Source organism: Chiloscyllium punctatum, chromosome 5 (assembly GCF_047496795.1).
Source record: "Chiloscyllium punctatum isolate Juve2018m chromosome 5, sChiPun1.3, whole genome shotgun sequence".
Classification (NCBI taxonomy): Eukaryota; Metazoa; Chordata; class Chondrichthyes; order Orectolobiformes; family Hemiscylliidae; genus Chiloscyllium; species Chiloscyllium punctatum.
Genome location: NC_092743.1, coordinates 51,612,347 through 51,636,881, shown reverse-complemented (window position 1 = coordinate 51,636,881; position 24,535 = coordinate 51,612,347). Strand labels below are relative to the sequence as shown.

The following is a 24,535-nucleotide window of genomic DNA, read 5'->3' as shown; positions in this document are numbered from 1 at the left end:
TATTTCCCTCCCCTCCCCTCTCAGCGTTCCGAAAAGACCACTCCTCCGTGACTCCCTCATCAGGTCCACACCCCCCACCAACCCAACATTCACTCCTGGCACCTTCCCCTGCAACCGCAAGAAATGCATAACTTGCGCCCACACCTCCCCTTTCTTCCCCCCCCCCCCCCCCACCTTACTTCCCTCCAAGGCCCCAAGGGATCCTTCTATATCCGCCACAAATTCACCTGCACCTCCACACACATCATTTACTGCATCTGCTGCACCCGATGTGGCCCCCTCTATATTGGGGAGACAGGCCGCCTACTTGCGGAACGTTTCAGAGAACACCTCTGGGACACCCGGACCAACCACCCCGTGGCTCAACACTTCAACTCCCCCTCCCACTCCACCAAGGGCATGCAGGTCCTTGGACTCCTCCATCACCAGACCATAGCAACACGATGGTTGGAGGAAGAGCGCCTCATCCTCCACCGAGGAACCCTCCAACCACAAGGGATGAACTCAGATATCTCCAGTTTCCTCACTTCCTCTTCCCCCCCCCCCCCCCATCTTGTCTCAGTCCCAACCCTCGAACTCAGCACCACCTTCCTAACCTGCAATCTCCTTCCTGACCTCTCTGCCCCCCACCCCCACTCTGGCCTATCACCCTCACCTTAACCTCCTTCCACCTATCGCATTTCCAACGCCCCTCCCCCAAGTCCCTCCTCCCTACCTTTTATCTTAGCCCGCTGGACACCCTTTCTTCATTCCTGAAGAAGGGCTCATGCCCGAAACGTCGATTCTCCTGCTCCTTAGATTCTGCCTGACCTGCTGCGCTTTTCCAGCAACACATTTTCAGCTCTGATCTCCAGCATCTGCAGTCCTCACTTTCTCCAAGAATCTACCTACAACCTACAAATGTTCAATGATCCCCTTTTGACCACTTTGAGACAGAACATGTTTCTCTTCATCTCAGTCCTAAACGTGCCCCTTAATTCTGGATTCACCCTCAACAGGAAACATTATATCCACATTGACCTTATCAAGACCTTTCAGAAATTTATATACTTCAGACAAGTCATCCCTCGCCCTTCTAAACACCAGTGAAAATCCCAGACTATCTCCGCTTCCCTCATAAGATAACCTGCGCATTCCAGTTAGCAATCTAGTGGACTTGCACTGAATCATCTCCAATGTAGTTACATTCTTCCTTAAATTTGGAAACAAAACTCATGTTGTATTCAAGATGTGGTCTCATTAATGCCCTTTATGAATTTTAACTCCAAACTCACTCTAAATGGTTGTTTCAAAATACCCTTGGAAGCAATTGTTTGGCAATAAGGCCTACATTTTCAATGTTGCCCACATCCTAGGAATGAATATAAAAAGTCAACATATGTTGGAGGAAAATGCTAAATTTCTTGAACAAATATTATTAGGTCAAATAATAATTACTATATGCGTTAATACATTTTGTTTGTTTTAAAAAAAGTAATATATATACATGGATACTTTGCAGTGACCCTTCGTTATCTTTTCCCTCCATACAAATACTACATTGAACCAGTTTCAACTGGTAAAAATCACTTATTGTGTATATCTGTGCATTTCTTTTTATAACAATAAACTGGATCCATCAGATGTTCGCATACTTCAAATCAGTCGCAAGAACTTGTTGAAGGCTGTGAGGGCCAGTATTGTTCACCCCAAAGATAAGAGTTGGTATAAAATTTGTGTAACTGAACATGACTGATTAATCAGCATCTCTTGCCTTCATATACCTCAAAAAAAATTGAAATTCTTTTTTTTAAAAGCATGATAAATTATAAAACATTTTCTTGCTTTATTTTTGTTTAACTAACACTGATTATACTAGCAGAATCCAAAAACTAAACTTTTACCCATGGGCTTTATATTGAGAAAACTTTCTCTTTACACAAATGGAACATTTGTTTTGTTTACAACACAATCTATGTTACAATAGGATGATGTTAATTTATACAACAGGTGCTCAGATAACATTACGATGTCTCAATCACCACGTTTGCGTGTGTCAAAATGTATCACCTGGTATGCAAACTTCAAGATCTGATTTTTCATCTTTGATTACTACAAACTTCCTATACTATGCACAACAGAACTGAAACGGTAAGGGAGCTAGTTCTTCCTCCATAGTGATTCAGGAAAACTATTCCAATATCTATAATGAAGTCACAGCTAATAGATCACAGCAGCACAATTAATTCTCTCAAGTCACTTACAAATAATTATATAATCCTTTCCTCATCAAAGGCATTTTCTGTGACTGTATTTCCTTTCTGACAGAAAGGAAAGTGAAGCAAACCATAGGGACATGGAATAGTACAAATGTCAATTAAGTAGTAATCCAGCTAACGTACTGTGGACATTGATGCAAATCTCATCATGGCAGATGATATGATTTGAATTCAATATAAATCTGTAATAAAAAGCTAGCCTGATCATACCTAAGAAAGCAGTGTTAATTGTCATAAAAACCCATCTCGTTCACTAATGTCCTTTGGGGAAGGAAGTCTGCCAGCCTTACCTGGTCTATACATAATTCGAAACCCACAGCAATAGCCCTCTGGCTAGTTATGGTTGGGTAGCAGTGCTGGCTTAGCCAGCATTGGCCACATGCCATGACTTTTTTTTGTTAAATGCCTTACCATTCATAATTAGAAACTGGACCAAACTTGAAAATAGATTTTGGCAGTTAAATAAGCAAAAAAATTAAATTAGATATATTAATAATTGACCTATATTTAAACACTGACACAGTAAAAACACCTCAAGGGACTTGAAAAAGGGAGAGGTAACTGGGCCAGAGGTAGAGAAGAAATGAGTACAGATAATACACTATTCAATTTCATTTCATCAAACAATCAGGAGGCTAGAATATTACTTTCAATTGAAAGGAATTGCAGAGGGGTATTTAGACGCCAAATAGAATGGATCAGATCCTGTTAATGTCAAGCTGGCTGTCTGATTTATACATTGATTAATATTGGACAAGTAATTGATTGTACAGTGTGAGTTGAACAGTCAGTGATATAGAGAAAGGACATAAAGCTCAGTGTCACCAATGTAAAGGAACAAGAAAGGCAATTATATGCAGTTATGATCCAGGTATCCAAGACCAATTTGCAACTGCTGCTTTGATTTATCATGTTTACTGGAGTATTTCAAACTGAAAACTCAAAATATCCATACAAATTTCCTGAGTTCAGATTCCATTTCTATACCTCTTCCATTATTAAAATCACTTACTTGCCTGCAATGCCACATTCATCCAAGCTTTTTGCTTGTTCATGGATATGGCTGGAATTGCCTTGGCCCAGCATTCATTGCCGGAATCTGATTGTCCTGGATGTGGTGTTGTAGTGCATTCCTGAATCATTACAGATATTGAGGAATAGATGCATACACAGTGCTGAGGAAGCAGCCTTTAAGTTACTGTCATGCATCTTATTGATAATTCAGTGGAAATAATATGTACTATGGTGGTGGATTGAAGGTAGTGGATGTGGTGCCAATCAAGCAGACTACTTTCTCCTAGATGGCAATGAGCTGCTTGATTATTGGAGCTGCTGGCAAATGAAGAATATTTCAACACACTCCTGACTACTGCCTAGTAGACAGTGGACAGGCACTGGGGAGACATGGGGTGGTGAGTTACTTGATACTTTTCTAATCTCTGACCGACTGTTATGTCCACTGTATTTATATGGATGGTTCAGTTCAGTTTCTGGTAAGTAATAACTGCCAGGGTGTTGGTACAGGCTCAACTATTCCAACATTCTCCAACAGCTTCCAATCTTTCACACTTAGCAAGTTTCAACTCATCCACAGCATTAACTAGGATCAAATGCCATGTACTTATCAGCCTTATGGGAGTCGCCCAACAATACAGGACATAATGCTAATCCTCCTATCCATCTGTGACTTTCACCTTTTCACAACCTCCTGAGAACTCTACATTTCTCCATTTTCGGCTTCCTAATTTTTCAGCTCTAGCAGTGACACTATGCTTCAGCTGGCTAAGCCCCAAGCCTTGGAATTGCAAGTTTAGACTAATCCACCTCTATACTAATTCCTATTCCCTTTAGGATAATCCTTAAATCTGCGTCTGAGCAAGCCTTTGTTCATCTACTCCAGTGTAGTTTCAATTTTCTGTAGGAGCATGCATGAAGTGTCCTGGTATGCTTTACTCATTAAATGTCAATATAGTGTGTTAGAGATAAACGGCGTAGCAAAGCCACTCAAAGGAAATGAATGACTGTCTGTCTGGATAATTAGCAAGCCCCAGGTTGTGGTTCCAAGTTCAACTATTCCATTACTCTCCTGACTACTTCCTACGTTCCATCCTGAGTAAGTTTCAACTAATCTACAACACAGACCAGCATTGCGTATCAGTGTCAAACTAGAGAGGGACTGTTTATTTTCTGAATATTCCCAATCTTTTACTCCAACCTAAGCACCCTAAAAGTCCATGACCTCTGTCAATTAGAATGACCAGGGCAGCAGATTCACGAGAACGCTACCACCAGCAAGTACCCCGACAATTCACACACCATCTTAACTTGGAAATGTATTACCGATTCACTGTTCCTGGGCCAAAATTCTGGAAGTCCCTTCTTATCAGAACTGTAGGTGTTATACCTACAAAAGCCATGAGATCAGCCATGATCTCATTGAATGGTGGAGTTGACCCAATGGGCGTCACAGGTTACTTCAGCTCCTGCATCTCATGGCTTTATAATTAAGGGTACCATTCTAAAGAATGTGCAAGGGCAGAGACACCTGTTGGCTTTCATGTGCACAGATTGTTGAAGATGGCTGGTCATATTAAGAGATTAGGTAAAAACAAGGACTGCAGATGCTGGAAACCAGATTCTAGGTTAGGGTTGTGCTCAAAGCACAGCAGTTCAGGCAGCATCCGAGGAGCAGGAAAATCGACATTTTGAGCAAAAGCCCTTTATCAGGAATAGAGCTCTATTCCTGATGAAGGGCTTTTGCCCAAAACGTCGATTTTCCTGCTCCTCGGATGCTGCCTGAACTGCTGTGCATTTCCAGCACCACTCTAACCTAGAATATTAAGAGATTAGTAAGTAAAGTGTATCGGATCTTTGGTTTCATTGAGTAGAATAGCAAGGAGGTAATGCTGAAACTTTATAGATGCTCCCATTATGTCACAAGTGGATTAGTGCATCCACTTCAAGAAGGACATGAAAGTTCCTAATTGGGTACAGAGAAGATATACTAGAATTTTTCCCAGATTGAGGAAATTTAGCTATAATCTTAGATTACAGAAGCTGTGATTACTCTCAATGAAGCAAAATTGCTTGAAGAGAGATTGTATTAAAATGTATAATGTTATTGCAGAATTATATAGGAAAAGAAGAAGAAAAACTGTTTCTATTAGCTCAAGGAATATCCCACACTTTGCAGATTTGGGCTAGAGTTAAGGAAGTGGGAGGGGAGGGATGGGAAACAAGGTAGGTATGAGAAAGAATTTATTGAAGTGACAGGTGGAATTCATCGTCTATGAATGTGGTGGAGTCAAAGACAGAAACAAATAAAGATTTCAAAGGAAATTAGATAGATAAATCACTGACTTGATTACACTCTGGGTGCTTTGGTTTCCTCCCGCAATCCAAAGATGTGCAGGTCAGGTGAACTGCTAAATTGCCCATAGTGTTAGTTGCATTAGTCAGACGGAAATGGGTCTGGGTTGGTTACTCTTTAGGGTTTGGTGTGGACTTGTTGGGCCTAAGGGCCTGTTTCCACACAGTAGAGAATCTAATCCTGAAAGCCATATGAACTTAAATGGGATGAATGGACTCTTTCTGTGGTACAATGATGCAATGACTCATTATATTCCTTCGATGAGTTTGAATTCCTAATAATTAGGGAATATCACATGTCAAATTATAAACTATCAATACATTTCCTGAGATTACTCGTGATATGTTCTCTGAAGCACAGTCATAATGTAAGAAATATTACCCAAAATAACAATGTCTTGTCAGCTTTGGGACTTTTGACATAGGGTTCAGATGCGAAAGATACTTAAAGACAATATGCAAGAATGTGGCATCATGGGAGGTGAGTCATGGAATTCTAGAAAGAAGAATCAGTCATGTAGCCACTCAAATCTATTCCATCATTCAATATGATCATGGCTGATTTGCAATCTATAAATACTTCACTTTTAAGTTTACTTTATTATTGATTGTGGACTGAATTGGGAAAATGGATCAAGATTAGAGTGGTGCTGGAAAAGCGCAACTGGTCAAGCAGTATCCGAGGAGCAGGAATATTGACATTAAAAGCCCTTCATCAGGAAACATTGATTTTCCTGCTCCTTGGATGCTGCCTGACCTGCTGTGCTTTTCCAGCACCAGTCTAATCTTGACTCTGATCTCCAGCATCTGCAGTCCTTACTTTCGCCTGAATTGAGAAAATGACTGTCTTACGACAAATGACTGAAGAAGGGTCTGTTGGAATTTTAAAAAGCGTGCGACTGAAATTCATTGTGGGTCACCTTTACCTTCGTGCTTTACAAAAGGGGAGCACAGCACCAGAGTGAGGTAAGAAAGTGATATTCAGCTGGCAACAAATACTGATTGGTTTGTGAAATTGTGACTAGTTGTCAATGCTACAAGTCATCAGCCTGACGACAATTACTTGATTGGCTGAACAGCTTGTGGGTATGAACAGTACAGCAAAAAACCCTTGGATCTCTGTAAGGAGAAGTGATATGTCTCTGTTTCCAGAAAATGCTTGAAGCTTAAAAATTTTTCTCCTGCTGTCAGGTGTTGCTTTTAACCAATAAGTCAAGAGACTATTATTTGCAAGCCAGTGGCTCTGTGCCTCTTGTGAAGAGCTGAGAAAATTCCGAGGAAGAGCTTGGCGAATTGAAAGAACATTGAAACAAGAGGAATCCCTCCAGTGAATCCTGAGGACTGGTGCCATTGAATTGTTTCCCCACTACTTTTTTCTCCTCCATCCATAACCTCAATATTTTGTTGGTGTCTTTATGTATATGTTTACAGGGGACTATTAAGGGAGCATCAAGTGTTTTAGCTGGAAGAGTTATACGCCAATAGTACATAGTTGTTTATCTGTGGTTAGAGTTTTTTTTGTCATAGCTATTTGGCTGTGAACATACAAGGAAGTTTGCAGATGACACAAACATTGATGGTGAAGTGGACATCTCCGAGTACAATGGGACCTTGATCAGATGGGCCAAGGAGTGGCAGATGGAGTTTAATTTAGATAAACATGAGGGGTTGCACTTTGATAAGGCAAATCAGGACAGGACATAGACAGTTAATTAATTGTAAGGTTCTGGAGAGTGATGCCAGTTCATAGCTTCTTGAAAGCGGAGTCGCAGGTAGACAGTATAGTGAAGGCCACGTTTGGTACGCTTGCCTTTATTGGTCAGTGCATTGAGGATAGGACTTTGGATGTCATGTTGTGGCTCTATAGGACACTGCTTAGGTCACTTAAGAATACTGCACTCAATTCTGGCCTCCTTTATAGGAAGGATGTTGTTAAATTTGAAAGGATCCAAAAAAGATTTACAAGGATATTGTAAGAGTTGGAGAGTTTGAGCTAGAGGCTGAATCGACTGGGGCTATTTTCCATGGAGTGTTGGAGGCTGAGGGATGACCCTGTAGACATGCATAAAATCATGAGGGTCATGGATAGGGTGAATAGTCAAGGTTTTTCCCCCCAGAGTAGGGGGGGCACAAAACTAGAGGACATGGGTTGAGAGTGAGAAGGGAAAGATTTCAAAGGAATGTAACAGACAACCTTTTCACACAAAGGGTGCTGCATGTATGGAACAAGTTGTCAGAGGAAGTGGTGGAGGCTAGTACATTACAACATTTAAAAGGCATCTGGGTGGATACATGAATAAGAAAGGTTGAGAGAGATATGTGCCAAACGCCGACAAATGAGACTAGACTAATTTAGGATATCTGGTTGGCATGGACAAGTTGGACTGAAGGGTCAGTTTCCATGCTGTACAGTGTTATGACTTGAGGAGACACCTGTGTATACACATCTGAGTCATCAGCCAGGTTGAAAGGGCCTTTGTGTACTTTGATTAAAAATAAAAAAAATGGTTTGTGACCACTCTGGATTAGCTGAACTAAATTTTCAGCATTCTACCCTGCAACAAACAAAATCCCTCATATCTACTTACAAAAAAATCCAACCACGTCAAATATAAAATTTAAAAATGCTCCTTACAGAAGAGAGTTCCAAATTTCTGCCACATTTTGCATGTAGCGGTATTTCCTAATTTCACTACTGTACTCTCTGGCTCGACCTTTTGATCCGTATCCCTGAGTTGTAAACACCCCAACTGGTGGAAATAGGTTTTATCTGCCAGCTCTGTTGTTCCCTCAATACCTTGGAAAAATTAGAACAAGTCACTTCTAACTTTAAAAATTCCAGAGAATTTCTGTACTCTTTCCCGTGGCTTAGCTGAGACTCTTGGCATTATTCTCAAACCTGCACTGTACTTTTTCCAGGACCAGTATACCTTCCTCGAGGGCATACTGCATATTGTACAGCAGGTATATTACACAACTGGAACAAAAATTTTGAATAGGTCTCGTGGCACCATAGATTGTGTCACTGGCAAGGACCCAAGCTCAGGATAATGCCTGTCTTCCTATCTTCAAGCTGCTGCCTTAAATTTCTGATATATATACTCCCTGCCAGTAGCAATGGTACAGAACAGGAAGGCAGGTGTAAATTACTGAATGATTACAGAGTTGCTGATTTATGCTTTCTTAAATATAAATATATATATTACCTCATCATATTTTCAGGATCTCTAAATACATTCATTCCTTAAGAAAAAAAATTCACTCTGAAAAGATTTTCTTATGTACTAAGTATAAAATTCTCTATGAAGAAGCTGTTTTTAAAAAATTATTAAGTATCAAAGACATTACTATGGTGACTACAGTATTGCTCTTCATTATGTCCTGTTAGTCAAGTATTCATCAGGTACTTGCTCTAACTCAGTTGGCAGCATGTTTAACTGGAAATCACAAGGATGTAGCTTCAAATCCAAAAACAAGGCTTGAGCACTGAGATGAAGGCCAACACTCTAGTGCAGTTATGAGAAAGCATTGCATTACTAGAAGTGATGTCTTCTCGATGCATGTCTATTGATGTAAGTCAAGGCAAAGGATGATATAACAGCTTGTACTGTATATTTTCTCCTAAAGCACTGGTGGTCGCATAAATATTAGCAATCACTGCCCAATATTCCAGCACTTGTTCTCAAAATCCTTCCAACTGTCAATAAAACCATAAGATGTAGGAACAGAAGTAGCCATTTAGCTCAGAGTGCACTCTGCCATTCAGTGAGACCATGGCTGATATGCTATTCCTCAACTCCATTTTGCTGCCTTTTCCCTATAACTCTGACAGATTTTTAATCTGTCTATCCCCGCCTTGAATATAATTAATGAGCCAGCCTTAACAGTCGTCTGAGATAAAGAATTAAGAGAAATGATCTTTCCTCATGTCTTAAACATGTGACCCCTTACTCTGAGATTATGTCACCCAGTTCTAGACTCTCCACAAATGAAAACAACCTTTCCTGTTATCTTCCTATGCACTCTTGTATGGTTCAATGAAGGTCTCTTTGAATTCTTTTAGACTCCAGACATTATGTGAACATGTGAATTAGGTGCAGAAATAAGTCATTTATCCCTTTTACCCAGCTCTACTGTTCAGTAAACTCATGACTGCTCTGATTGTAATCTCAAACCTGCATTTCCACCAACCCCAGAAAATCTTTCACCCCCTTAATAGGGATCTGTCTACCTCTACCTTAACAATTTGAAAGGAGTCTTCTAATGTCTGACAAAGTCTCTTTCAGCTGATAGAATCTTCTATTTCCACAATAAGGAACCTACAAGGTACAATGAATTTCTTTGTGCCCTTGAATGAACTAAAGTCTGGAGAAATAACCTGGTCGGTAAATCCCTGGGATCATCACCCTCCATAATCATCCTACTCACTTGAAACTTTCAATGCTGGTGACAGCCCCAGTCCAACCATCCAGCATGCTAGACAAGAATGTGACCTGGATGAATAATATCAATGACATGAGTACAAAAAAAAAAGAAAGGGTCTGTGAACTTAAACAAATGATAAGCAGCATGGAAACATCATGGAAACTGAAAGCATTTATAAGCATAAATCACGATTATGATCAAATACATACCGCTTGGCTGTGTGGGTTCAGTGGCTTCAGAAACTCAACAGCTGATATAGTCATTGAGTTCCAGTTGCTTGCCACTTTAACACACCACCCTGTCCTCTGGCCAACATCTCTGTCACAGGCTTGCTGCAGTGCTCTAGCAAAGCTCAGTGTAAGCTGGAAGAGCAGCACCTCATTTTCCTCTGGAGACCTCGAAGCTGTCTGGATTCAATATAGAGTTCAATAATTTTAGGGTGGGAACTCCTCCTTGTCCTAGCCCCCCAGCACACATGCCAGGCCTTGTTATCACATAGTTTGCTATTACACACGACCCATTGTTAGCCATTAACAGTCTCCATAAACAACTATTCACCCTCCTAGCCAGATCTTTATTAGCTCTTTTGTCTGTCCAACTGTTCTTCTGTCTCCTTTGGTCTCTATTCCAACCTATTGTTTACTCTTTTAACCCCCCAAGCCCTAGCTTCTGCATATAAACTGACATTTTCCTAGCTACTGGCAGTTGAGGAAAAGTCACCGGAGCCAAAACTATTAACTTTGATTTTTCTTCACAGATGCTGCCAGACCTGCTGAGCTTTTCCAGCAACTTCCGTTTTTGTAACTGATACACAGGGTAACCTTGATTACCTGAATGATGTGGAAGGGAAGTATTTTGTTTGGATAATCAAATGATCGGATAGCACAGTTTACCCAAGCATTGGGACCTTGAGATCTTGGTCGGATAATCTATGTTCAGTTAACCGAGGTTGTTCAGTAGTAAGTTGCTGTCATTTATGTTAGTAACCTCTAGATTGTGCTTGTCATACGTACAATCAATAGCATGCACTGCAGCAACTTACCAATGTTTCTTTTACAGTATTGCTTTCTTTTGCAACCTTTATCACCCAAGAAAAATAAAAGCAGCAATGGCAGGGGAGCATCATCTGCCAGTTTGATTCCAAGATACACATTTTCCTGACTCCGACATTACTGGTCAGAGTCTTGGTCTGATTGTGGAAGTACCATCACCAGAGGGATTACAATAATTCAGCAGTAGACCAACCTACTACCAAATTTTCATGCCAACAAGAACAGATAATACATGCAGCTGAGGGGTGACCTTATAGAGGTTTACAAAATTATGAGGGGCATGGATAGGATAAATAGACAAAGTCCCTGGGGTCGGGGAGTCTAGAACTAGAGGGCATAGTTTAGGGTGAGAGGGGAAAGATATAAAAGAGACCTAAGGGGCAACGTTTTCACGCAGAGGGTGGTATGTGTATGGAATGAGCTGCCAGAGGATGTGGTGGAGGCTGGTACAATTGCAACATTTAAGAGGCATTTGGATGGGTATATGAATAGAAAGGGTTTGGAGGGATATGGGCCGGGTGCTGGCAGGTGGGACTAGATTGGGTTGGGATATCTGGTCGGCATGGATGGATTGAACCGAAGGGTCTGTTTCTATGCTGTACATCTCTATGACTCAATATCTGCACTACCCATATCTTAATGACAGATGTTTAAAATAAAAGTTCAGCAAGAATGTGGAGATATAATAAATAATAATGTTAATGAATTGAAGAGGGGATTTTATTGTACAAATTTATGGGCTTGTTTGTTGATGGCATGTGTCTGGTGACAGAAATTCACTCTTGCTGTTTGATCTACAAGCTACTGAAAACAAACAGTGCAGCAATAATCCTTTTCCCCCAAAAAACATGATTGTACAGCAAACAGACTATATGCAGTCATAACACCATCGTTGGTTATTGGCCAGGATTTACTGATGGAAGGAAAAGCATTGAGATAGTGTGGAGAAGGTTGCAGGCTAATTTTTATAATCAGCCAGCTCTTCGATTGTGAAACATTTTTATATTGCACTTCTGTTGCCAAAATTCCTGCCATTTTTTTTTTCTCTTGTCTCTTCTGTCACTCTTTTCAGAGCAGTTCCAAGAAAGTAGCGACTGTACATCTTGCCAGTTTGTGTCTTGTCCAGTTGAATGAAACCCTTTGCTCACCTGACCATTCAAATACCATAAAAGTAATCTAGGGCTAAGTCTCCCCTCCATGTCAAGGAACTCTGTTGTGGTATCTATACTGCCACTTGGCGAAGAAAAAAATAAACCCAGAAATGTAGTTTTATTTTAGTTTCAATTTTATGTCAGTATTACAAAATAGGACATGGTAATGCAGTGGGAATGTCAATGGAATTGTAAGCAAGAAGACCAGGGGAATGCGCTGGGGAAGCAGGTTCAAATGCTACCATGACATCTGGTGGAATTCAAATTCAATTAATTTTTTAAAAAATCTGTAGTTGTAGGTTCTCCTCTGTAATGATGATCAGGAAGCTTTCATTTTCACTAGCATCCTTCAGAGAAGGAAATCTGCTGGCTTTACCGAGTCTGGTCTGCACAAAACTCCAGGTCCACAACATTGTGATTGATTCTGAGTAACCCTGTGAAATGGCCGAGCCAGCCTTGTTCAAGGTCAGTTATTATTGGGGCACACATATTGGTTTTGCCAGGAATGTCACATCGCATGAAAGAATAAGTCTAAGAATAAGGGGTAATAATATCCATTCAGAACTGAGATGAGGAAAAATTTCTTCACTGAGTTGTGAACGTGTGGAATTTTCTACCACAGAAAGCTGTCGGGGCCATTAGCTATGTTCGGAAGGGAGCTGGGTGTGGCCATTGTGGCTAAATGGATCAAGGCGTATGGAGGGAAAGCGGGAGTGGAATATTGAAATTGCATGATCAGCCATGATCATATTGAATGGTGGTGCAGGCTCAAAGGACCAAACGGCCTACTCCTGATCATATTTTGTGTTTCTATATTTATAAGAAGAAAAAGATTCCATTTGATCTGAAGAACAAAATTGTACAAAAAGTTTCCTTAAAATCAAAGTAGATTCTAGTTGAGTTCAAAAGATATTGTTTGATTTTATATAGCACGTTTTAAAAATGCAAAGCATTAATCATTGATTTTATAGTAATGCATTTATTATAATGTGCTTTCTAGGTTAGCAGATGGCAGATTGTGTGAGTAAGGTGGAACTAAGCATATCCTGTGAAAATCTACTGGATAAAGATGTTTTCTCTAAATCTGATCCACTGTGTGCACTTATGATAAATACTGGTGGAAACCAATGGGTTGAGGTAAGAAATATATTTACATACCTTACATAGTATATATTCACATGAGGCATAATATTTTTTAACTGCGCTAGTTTCCTGGCATGAAGGTGGACTACTAAATGGGCAGAAATGGAATAGAAAATAATTGGGTCAGACATATGCTCAGAAAGAATCCTAACTGCGTCACTTGCAGGTGTGGGTAAAATGGGCAAGGTCTAGCCACAAAGATGGGGTTAGGTTGGGTATTGGGCATTGGAGGCAGGCAGGCAGGCATTTGGAGTGGAGGCAGGGCCAGAGTGCAGTGGATTATGGGCAGTCATGTTTTTCTGCCCTACAGTTAATGATAGAACATAATGAAAAATATCATTATGACTTGATTTTTTTTTGTTCTATTTCATTTTCATTTATATTTTTACATTCACTCAACTGAGTGAATACTGATGCAACTTAATGTTTTGAAAAGTGAATTCCTACTTGTACCAGCATTAGCATTGATGTCCTTTTACAGCAGCCATACTGTTAGGCTTCGACTGATCGTCTGTTTGTACCAAATGACGAGTAGTTAATTTTGCATACTAATAGCTGCTGACAGTTAGGTTTGATGTTTGATTGACCAAACGGAGTGACTGTCACTTCCTATATCTTTATTGCAGATGAAAGAAATATGCTTGACATAATACAGCCAGTTCAGAATTTCTTTATCATCATTGGATAGTGTGTTGTCAATGCCAATTCGCCCGTTGACTGTCTGTACATGCACAGGTGACAATGGTGGTATTACGTCATTGCAAAAGAACAGTGGCCATCAAATTGCAAGATATCTTTCTGGCCTCTAGGTTGTTAGCCAGCCACACTCTGTCTCTGATGACTTCTGCCCAACTCACTCACTGCTGGGTGCTGCCCCACATTCCCCTCCCTTTTAGCTCACCATTCATCTACACGCAATCCTCACTGATTCAGCTCAACTCCCTACCTTGCCTTAATGCTGGAGACTGTCCATAATCCACTGCACTCTGGCCCTGCCTCCACTCCAAATGCCTGCCTGCCTGCCTCCAGTGCCCAATACCCAACCTAACCCCATCTTTGTGGCTGGACCTTGCCCATTTTACCCACACCTGCAAGTGATGCAGTTAGGATTCTTTCTGAGCATACGTCTGACCCAATTATTTTCGAATCCATTTCTGAGACATCTCTTGCATGGATGCTTTTTTCAGTTATTGTGCTATATGTTTAATAGTACCCCACACTGATGAGTCAATTCTTGCCATACTATAATATCCATTGAGTTCTGTGAGGTGGAGTTTGACTACAAAACTGTTTCTATATGTTCAAGAACGCTGTGCCATCAAGTGGTGGCTCTGGTGAGAAGCATGGCCTGACATTACGTTGTATTACCTCCATCCTTTGAATTGTGATTCCTTTAGAATAGGATTACTATAAAATATCTGATCACAAAACGTTGTAAATTTAATCCTACCTGGTTTGTAGATTTCTTTGGCTTGAACATAATTGGCCTATTAGCCACTTTTCATGCTAAAATAACCCTATGACTGATTTGGCTGAGTAAACTCAAATTAGAAGTATTATTATAATTAATGGTTCATTGTTCCTTTATCTTTCCTAGATTGGCCGCACAGAAATGGTTAAGAACTGCCTTAGCCCAAAATTTTCAAAGAAATTTCTGATAGATTACTATTTCGAACAAGTACAGAAATTGAAATTTGGAGTTTATGATATTGATAATGAAACTTTTGATCTGGGCGATGATGATTTCCTTGGAGAATTTGAATGTACTCTGGGCCAGGTAAATGCAAAAATTTCATTCCTTAGTTTGCTAAGTCACTGAAGACTTTAAATAATTCTACAAAACTGTTTAATTCATGTTTTATGGTTTAAGTGAAATGGTTTTGTCATTTATTATGGCAGTTATTAAGCGCTGCAGTAATCATCATGAATTTCTTTACAGTCAAAATGTTTCACGATACAAAATCAGTGTGATGGATTTTAGTATAAATTCTCTAACTGTCCACTAAAATATGATATTGTTGCATCTGTCCTGATGTGTTTACTGATATATAATCATATGAATTAGGAACGAAGTAGGACGTTCAGTCTCTTGAGCCTGCTCCACAATTCGATAAGATGTGACTGACCTTGTGTTCTGAATTGCATGTTCTCAACTAACCCCTTTGGGAGAGCAGGTCTCTCTTTCTTAGCAATACTCATGCTGTAACAGAGTAGCAGCTCATTCATCATGTATTGTTCTTATATTTAGTTTTAGTGTTTGAGGAAAATGACATTTTTAAAGGATTGCTCCAGCCTCCTAATTTTTGTTTCTATGTTAATTATTTTTATGACAAACTAATACATATAAATTGTTTTGACAGATTGTCTCCAGCAAGAAATTGACCAGGCCGCTTGCGTTGCACAATGGGAAACCAGCCGGCAAAGGGACAATCACGGTATAAACTGACATATGTTATGTAGTGGCTGGAGCTTGATAGTGGTCAAGTGAACCTTAAATTTTCTGACGGTTTGTTGTGGCACTACATGCTTACAGCCCCGTTGTTGATTGTTTGGTAAACCATGGGATCGGGCTAATGACTAAAGTTCAAGGGAGCTCCCACAAGATTACAGTGCCCATTCTGTTTTGGGAAGAAAGGGATTTGTATGGAGTATGTATTTACAGTTGATTTAAGAGATTTTGGACTGAATATTACCAGAAATTGGCCATGTGTTCATTTTGGTGAATTTAGTGGCGTGTTTCTCTGTGAAGCCTAGCAAGATTTCTCATACTACCCTCTGCAGCTATGTGCCTGTGTTGTCTTCAGCGCAGTAATCGTGGAAATACGTAGCACTGCCAGGTTCTCCTGAATTCCCAGCCATACACCAGGTCAAGTGCTGCCAGCTTGAAGTTACTCTTTGTTAGGCATGTAATGAAAAGGGAATCCAAAAGGAATACTTCTGAAAGCATATAGGTGGTATAGTTGATACTTCTTTTGCAAATACAGCACTCGTTTCGGAGTGTACTGCTCTTTATGAGCAAGCTACATCATTTACCTGTTCTTAGCTTCACCCTGCCTTAAACCCATGTCTAATAGCGTGCTACACTTTCCTAGCACTCATTGCCACCTAATGTCTTCTCATTGTTCATTGTGGGAGCATCACACACCAGAATTCCTTCAAATAATTAATAACTTCCATTTATGTTCAACAACAACAAAAGCGAGGAAAGGAATGTCAGGTCCTCCCTGAGAAACTCTTCCAAAGATATCCGTCAGCTGGATTCATTGACCCCTAACAATCATAGCCATTTTCTAATGTGCTATGGATGACTCCTACTAGTGAGGATTTTTTCCTCTATTTAGCATTAATTTTCCTAAGGCTCCTGGATGCCACATAAGGATCAAATTCAGTCTTGATATCATGGCCAGTCATTTGCACCTCCCCCTAGATTTCAGTTGTTCTATCCATGATCAGACCAAGGCTGTAATGAGATCAGGAGCCTAGTTATCCTGGCAGAATCCAAATTGAGTGCCAGGGAGCTGATTGTAGCTCTGTCAGTGTCACTTTGCAGTACTATTGATGAAACTCCATCTTCTTTTGCTGATGATCAAGAAAAAACTGTCGAGATGGCAGGTGGATTAAATTGGATTAGATTTGTGCAAAGGACATATCTGTGCAATTTTACACATTATACTACAGATACGAGTACTGTAACTGTACTAGAGCTTGGCTTGGTTAAGAGTGTAGCAAGATCTGGCTCCAAGTCTTTATTACTGCATCTAGCATGTTTTCAGGACCCATAATCTTAGCAGGTTCCAGGACCTTTCAGCTGTTTCTCAATATCATGTTGAGTGGAGGGCAGGGTTGATCACCGACTTGGCATTTGTGGCTGAAAAAAGTTCCAAGTTTTTGTCTTGTGTCTTGCACTGATGTGCTAGACTTCTCATCATTTGAGTTTTGGAAGAATTGTATCATTTCCTCCCAATAGTTGAATTGTCCTCCACCATTTACAGCTTGGAAAAGTCCTATTTAAACCAAGGACTGTGGATAGAGTTGCACAGTTAAAAGCTGTCCTTTTAAAACCAGTTACTGGAACTCATTTTGAGTTGGTTTGTTCGAGTACTGGGATTTGATATTTGACACATTGTGGCATCCTGGATATGTGGGTGCAGAAATCGCTTTGCCTAGAGACAGATTGCACAAACAAAATCCGCAATCAGGGCCAGTTGTGAAGTCCCATAGTCATCAACATGGCAAGAAGGTTGTGGCTGAACAATAGTGAGATAAAAGCTTCCAGACTGCAAGAGAAAGCATTTCTCTTCTCTTCCTCTGAAGGAAAGCACTAAAAGACATAAAAGGAGTTAAATCTCTCCCACCGCTTGCTATAAACTGTTGCCTCTAACCAATGACCAAGAAGCTGAAAAATTAATGAGTCAACTATCTTTACTTTAAGAAAACTGCAAGGATCTGGAAATAAGGTGATTGGAGATCAGAAGGACAATGGAAGAAGCAATAAGGACGCATTATCAAATCCTGTGGACTGGTGCTATTTAACTGTGTTTCCCAATCGATTTTAATTCATCCATAGCATCCATGTTTGTTTTTCTGTGTATGTTTGCATTTGTGTGTAGGCCTCTGAAGGGAGGATGTAGTTTTAGCTAGCGGTTATAAATTGACAATTCATATTTTGCGTTTCTATGGTTACAATGGATGTTTTTTGTCATAACAAGTAATGTCATGTTAAGTGCAGAAACCTGGTCAGTGTTTTCTGTTAATCCAAGTCCATTGGATATGTAATGGGCATGAGTGTGGAATGTGATGGAATACTCTACACTTGTCTGGATGGGCAGCTGCAAAATTACTCATGTCTAACACTGTTCAGTGCTTGGTTGGTATCCCACCTTCAACATTCATTGTGTCCACCATTGTGGCAGCAGTGTTTACCATTTACAGCATGCAGTAACCCACCAAACCTGCTTTTGTGGCACCTTCCAAACCCGTGACTTTTGCTACCAAGAAGATAAAAGAGCAACAGACATATGGGAATACCACAACTTTGAATACACATCTTCCTAACTTGAAACTAGGTAGCCTGACCTACTGTGTCACTGAATTAAAATCCTGGAGCTGTCTCCCAAACAGCACAGGGACAGCAGCAGTTCAAGAGGTGGCTCACTACCTTGCTTTTAAGACCAGAAAACTCTTGCCTTGCTAGTGACACTCTCATCTCATGAACCAATATTAAGAAAAAGCATGACCTTGTTTCAGCTTGTGCTGTAAACATAAATAACTACTTTCCAGTCTGCTGAGTACTTGATATCTAAGTACCTTTTGCTGCACGAAGGGACTGAATAGAAGCAGTTTTCCCATCAGGCTAGATTTATTTGGCCCTACTTATATGTTTTGTTTAACCAGGTACAACATAGCAAGGCTAATTTCCTAGGGCAAGATTACCAATGCTAACTCTCATAAGCAGATGGGCTTTAAGCAAAAAGATGATAAATGGATAAGCAGATGTGTATTTTCTTTTGTAAAACTTCTCCATTGGCTTTATCTACTTCAGATTTTTGCAGAAGAAGTAAAAGATAACAGAGTGGTTAACTTTGAAGTTCAAGCACGCAAGTTGGATAAAAAGGTAGAGTTTTTAAAATAAGTCATTGTATAAAGTTTGTTTTATTGCTACTTATTGGTTTACAATATTAAAAGGGTTTCTTTATCTCTAGAACTAAGTCAGTGTTTTACTTCTTTTACTTTGTATTGAGTAGGATTTTTGGGGAAAATCAGACCCTTATTTGGAATTCTGCAAACAAACTGAAGATGGAAAATGGCAAATGGTGCATCGGACAGAGGTGAGAATTATTTTCTGAAAGGCACAATTATTTTGTAAATTTCATATCCGATTCCATAATGGTGCCTTTACTTCATACAATGTCCTAACTCTACTTAAATGATAGGGTAACAGTCATTTTTCTTTCCAAATAATCCATATCAAATTAGTTAGTTTGATTGTGAGGAATTCTCAAAATTGTAGGCCAAGATTTTTAATTAAGGTATACATATTTTTGCATTAGATCAAAAAATAAAATTGTTACTACTTGACATTACACTGAAACTTAGCCTCAGATTTTGTGGGTAACAAAGGTTACATTACAACTGGCTGAAGAAAAATGATTTTAAATTGCTTTCTGGAAACTCTAGTACCTTAATCCATAAAACTAAATTAGTAAAAATGTGAGGCGTGTTTCTCATGGAGTACAAATATAACAAGGATCACTTCTCTCATTTGCCATCCTTCCCTCCCTTGCTAGGATATACCATGGTCAAAATTTATTCCACCTCAGGAGCTGGATGGGAGGGGCGGTTGTTATGGAATGGGGAGGGAAGGCACTGTGCCCGTCACTCATTGCTCAGACCTTTGAATATAGGAGTTGGGACATCATGTTGAGGTTGTACAGGGCATCTGTGAGGCCTCTTCTGGAGCACTGTGTGCAGTTCTGGTCATCCTGTTACTGGAAGGATACCATTAAACTGGAGAGGTTCAGAAAAGATTTACCAGGGTGTTGCCAGGAATGGAGAGTTTGAGTTATGAAAATAGGCTGAATTGGCTGGAACTTTTTTTAACTGGAGCGTAGAAGGTTGAGGGGTGACCTTATAAAGGTTCATAAAATCATGAGGATTATAGACAAGGTGGATAACAAAGGTCTTTTCCCTAAGGTTGGGGAGTTCAAAACCAGGGAGCATATTTTAAAATTGAGAGGATAAAGATTTAGGAGGGGCAACATTTTTACACCGAGTGTGGTTTGTGTGTGGAATGAACTGACCGAGGAAGTGGTGGATACAGGTACAGTTACAATGTTTAAAAGAAGTTTGGGTCATTGCATGAATAGGAAATGTTTGGAGGTATGTGGGCCAAATGCAGACAGGTGGGAACAGTTTAGTTTGGTAACATGGTTGGTGTGGACGAGTTGGACCAAAGGATCTCCTTCCATGCTGTGTGACTCCAGGATCAAAGGATCTGTTTCTGTGGTGTATGACTCTTTGACAAATGTCAGTTAATCACATTGTTTCCAATTAATCAATTTTTAAAAATTCCATGCTGGATTAAGTCCTACCTGCTCCAGAGGTGTGTAATAACATCTCTGAAAAGGTTGATAAGAAGAATAGGTTCATAAAAAATAATTCAGTGCTGCACTTCAACGTTGTAGCATTCCCTCATTATCACACTGGAGTATCAGCATAAGTGAACTTTAGTCCTATTACTGCATTGAAGTCCACAATAACAACAACAACAACAAAAACTTATATAGCTTCTTTAATGTGGAGAATTATGGCCTTGTGTATAAAGGATAATTCTAAAAATGGATGTTGGGTCACAGAGAACAGAATTAGGGTTAACTAAAAGTTGGTTATTGATGAACTTCAGCAAATATCCAAAAAGGGAGAACTTGTTGGAGAGAGACAGTAGTTTAAAGAGTAATTTTATCTTGTTGGGTCTAGATGGCTGAGGAGTTGGTCATTTTTTGTAGGATAATGGAAGCACACAGCTAGAGCAGAGGAATGTAGCACCCCTAAAGGGTTGTAAGGGCTAAAAATTATTACAAAGAATCAACAAGGCCATGACAGAATTTAGATAAGTGTGTGAAGTTTTAAGTTTGAGGCAGCTGGAGACCAGGAATCGATAGTTCTCTGAACAGTGGGTGAAGGAAGAAAGTGGGCAGTGGAGTTTCAGATAAGCTGTAGTGTATGGAATATGGGGGAAACGAGATTCATCAAGAGATCAGTGACAAAATCTTGCTTGCATAGAAAGTTTTGTATTTGATAATTACAACATTATTCTTTAAAATATAGAAAATTGGGTACTTGAGCATATTAGTTTCTGCTGAGTTCTATTGATTGAAGAAAGTATTCCCAAGAAGCTATTTCACAATGTGATGCAATGGGAATCTGTTTCTTTCCCCTCCATCCCCCAACAAACGGTGGTTACATTTGTAAGCTATGTTAGACAAACACATCCTTCATGTGTAACATTTTCAGTTAGAATCATAAAATTCTTAGTGTCGAAGCAGGCCACTCAACTGATTTCGCGGTGGCACAGTGGTTAGCACTGCTGCCTCACAGCGCCAGAGACCCGTGTTCAATTCCCGCCTCAGGCGACTGACTGTGTGGAGTTTGCACATTCTCCCCGTGTCTGCGTGGGTTTCCTCCCACAGTCCGAAGATGTGCAGGTCAGGTGAATTGGCCATGCTAAATTGCCCGTAGTGTTAGGTAAGGGGTAGATGTAGGAGTATGGGTGGGTTGCGCTTCGGCGGGGCGGTGTGGACTTGTTGGGCCGAAGGGTCTGTTTCCACACTGTAAGTAATCTAATCTAATCTAATCTAAACCCACACTGACCTTCTGAAGAGCATCCACCCAGATACTATCCCTGTAACTGAGAGTTTCCCATGACTAATCCACCTAACCAGCACAATTTTGGACTGTGGGAGGAAACTAGAGCACTCGGAGGAAACTCTCACAGACACCAGGAGAATGTGCAAACTCCATACAGACAATTGTCCAAGGTTGGAATTGAACCCTGGTCCCTGGCGCTGTGAGGCAGCAGTACTAACCACTGAGTCACCATGCTGCCCTGTACTGCATATTCGTTTCATTAATTAAACTTTAATACAGTTATTATGGTGACTAAAGATGCAGAAGAACAAATACTTTTTGTGATCCATCAGCTATTACATTAATGTTTCATTGTTATTTTCAGGTTATAAAAAAAAATTTGAACCCCACTTGGAAACCATATAAAATTCCTTTGCAGTCACTTTGCAACAGTGACTTACAGAAACCAATCAAGGTATTTTTCATTTTTGCCTACTAGAGAAATTTTTTGACATGTTTTTCTGAGCTTGTATTCTCATTGCTGAATATTAATAGAATGTTTACACAGCTTATTGATTGATAAATTATTAAACAGAGCCACTGACTGAAAACTTGCACCAGCCTCACTGATAGAGGGTTGGTCAGTCTGCATAAGTGACTGTCATCTGGTTTAAAGTGGGATACTCTAACACATCTTCATGCCCATTCTTCTGACATCCCTTTTTTCTTGTGGTCACCTTCGTGTTTCTTGTTATAAAACTGACTTACCTAGTCCGGGATGTAGTCGTTTTATTTTGTGGAAACCGGACTTGAAGCCTGTGTGCAGAGGATTTTGTCAAGTTTTAAATCTGTTTATCAGCATAGACATTTGTTGATGCTTTTATTAAGGAAGACATTTTCTTATATTAGTTTAGCTTTCAGCTTTATTTCATCTGGTTAATTACTTGTGAGATACATTAGAATATAGGGTGGAATTTAGTGCTAATCACAGAAGTGGGCTAGGAGGTATGAGGTTGGATCAGGGAAGGAAGGGGATTGGCTGTATAATCGTACAGGAAAATGTGGAGACCCTGCTGTCTTCCTTACTCCTCCATTTATATATGACCTTTCTACTTGGATGTCAATTGAAGTTCTTAAGTGGCCACTTGTTGCTGGTCTGCAACCAATGGCAGGTGGGAATCAGAGCATCTGAATTACCTACCAGAAAAATCTGGTTCAAAATTGGGTGGCAGGTGAGGCTTCCTCCTCAACTGGCCTCTGGTAAAGAAACACTGCTTAACTTCATTTCAGGCTCCAGCAAAAATCCTGCAGCCTAGGTCACCTGCAGTACCAGAAATGGCCACCGTGCCAATGGTGCTGCCAGTAGTACTGAGCTCCTGGCCACTGATTGGTAGCTCTTGAGTGGCAATTACTCCTGAACACCATGAGCTTGCTGACACCATCCAGACAAGTGCCTGTCTGATTGGTGTTGAATTACAACTATGGCTCAGAAAGGCTGCAGCAGTACTGCCAATTCACCATCACCAGCATCTAATTCAATACGTAGTGTTCATGGCAATGGTTAAACTGCCATTACTGTTTAAAGACATTGTTTGTTTGAAAATTTCTAAAAAAATTGGTTTAAATGACCAACTTGTTAAAGACTAATGGGCAGACATTCTTATTTTCAGTGTTTTGCCAGCTGTGATTCATGGTCAGCCATGGCTCACAGTGACCTTTCTCACTTTGTCATCTGCTTTTCACCTCATTAATTATACACCTAGGCTCTTCTGTTTCTCTTGCCACACGATGGCAGAAGAAAGGTCCTGAAGTGCTTGCCACTGCCAAGACCTTACATTGTTTATGCTGCTGGCACCACAATTAAAGCCCAGCTTCACCTACATCAAATGCTGAAGGCTACGAACCACCTCACGCACTGCAGTGTTCCACTGTTACCGCTAAAGACATGATCTGGAAAGGAAAACTTGCATCCTGCTTAGTGTACGGTGCCCTGGAGGCACTGTTGGGTCGTGAAGAGGAACTTTATCCTTAATTCATGAGGCTATGCAATAGACTGAGCCAGTCTTGATCCACATAGAGGCCCAAGTCAGTGCTGTGTCATGGGTTGAAGGACCATTCTGCAGGAAGAAAGTCAATGATCATCTGTGCTCCACAAGGGTAAGTACCAGCGCCTTCTCTCTGCTAATTCTCACACTCAGTGCCACCACACTCTCTCCTTCTGCTGCTCATTGTCATCTCTCACCATGGCTCATAGACTACAGCTCTTACTATTGCATGCAGGATGACCTCTCAATGGCTCTCACTCACCTCATCCTCCCACATTGCTAACTTTTTCTGCCTTTTGCACTTTCTACTCATTCACTGAAGACACCTCACCACGTCTCCTGCTCCTGAATCATCATTAATTGCTTTTCCATCCGCTTCATATTTAATTCCACTCTTTATCCTTTGCAGGAAAATCTAGCCCTCAGTGGGCAGAGGGTACCAAGACCAGCAGGTGAATGCCAACTTTTAGGCTCCTCTTTGCCTGCAAGGAGAAAAGGTTTAGAATTGGCCAGAGAAGAGCAGTGTTAATCGTGGGGGTAGGGAGACCTCAATGGCCAATCTATGCAGTAAGCTTCTTCATTCTGTTTTGCACTTGTTTCCACTTAACGTTATGTTGCTAACTCATTCATAAACTGCACCAGCTTTTATCCCTCTTTGACAACTAATTCTTTCTTCTCTTATGCATACACTAATGGTACTGAGCAAACTGAAGATTCTCAGCTTCACTTTCATTTCTGAGAAGGAA

At 40.3% G+C, this 24,535-nt stretch overlaps 1 protein-coding gene across 2 annotated transcripts in view; it reads left to right on the top strand.

Annotated features, from left to right (window-relative positions):
- LOC140477075 (copine-3-like) overlaps positions 1 to 24,535 on the top strand; it is a 76,680-nt gene that overhangs the window by 18,372 nt on the left and 33,773 nt on the right. The window contains exons 1-7 of one of the 2 annotated variants that reach the window (XM_072570297.1): positions 12,611 to 12,720; positions 13,256 to 13,392; positions 14,996 to 15,175; positions 15,759 to 15,833; positions 18,941 to 19,012; positions 19,143 to 19,226; positions 22,130 to 22,219. In XM_072570297.1, the coding sequence (XP_072426398.1) occupies positions 13,264 to 13,392; positions 14,996 to 15,175; positions 15,759 to 15,833; positions 18,941 to 19,012; positions 19,143 to 19,226; positions 22,130 to 22,219 (630 nt within the window). In that variant the 5' untranslated portion in view covers positions 12,611 to 12,720; positions 13,256 to 13,263. Of the gene's footprint in view, positions 1 to 12,610; positions 12,721 to 13,255; positions 13,393 to 14,995; positions 15,176 to 15,758; positions 15,834 to 18,940; positions 19,013 to 19,142; positions 19,227 to 22,129; positions 22,220 to 24,535 lie in introns of those variants that run through there. The other variant, XM_072570296.1, reaches the window with a different exon arrangement.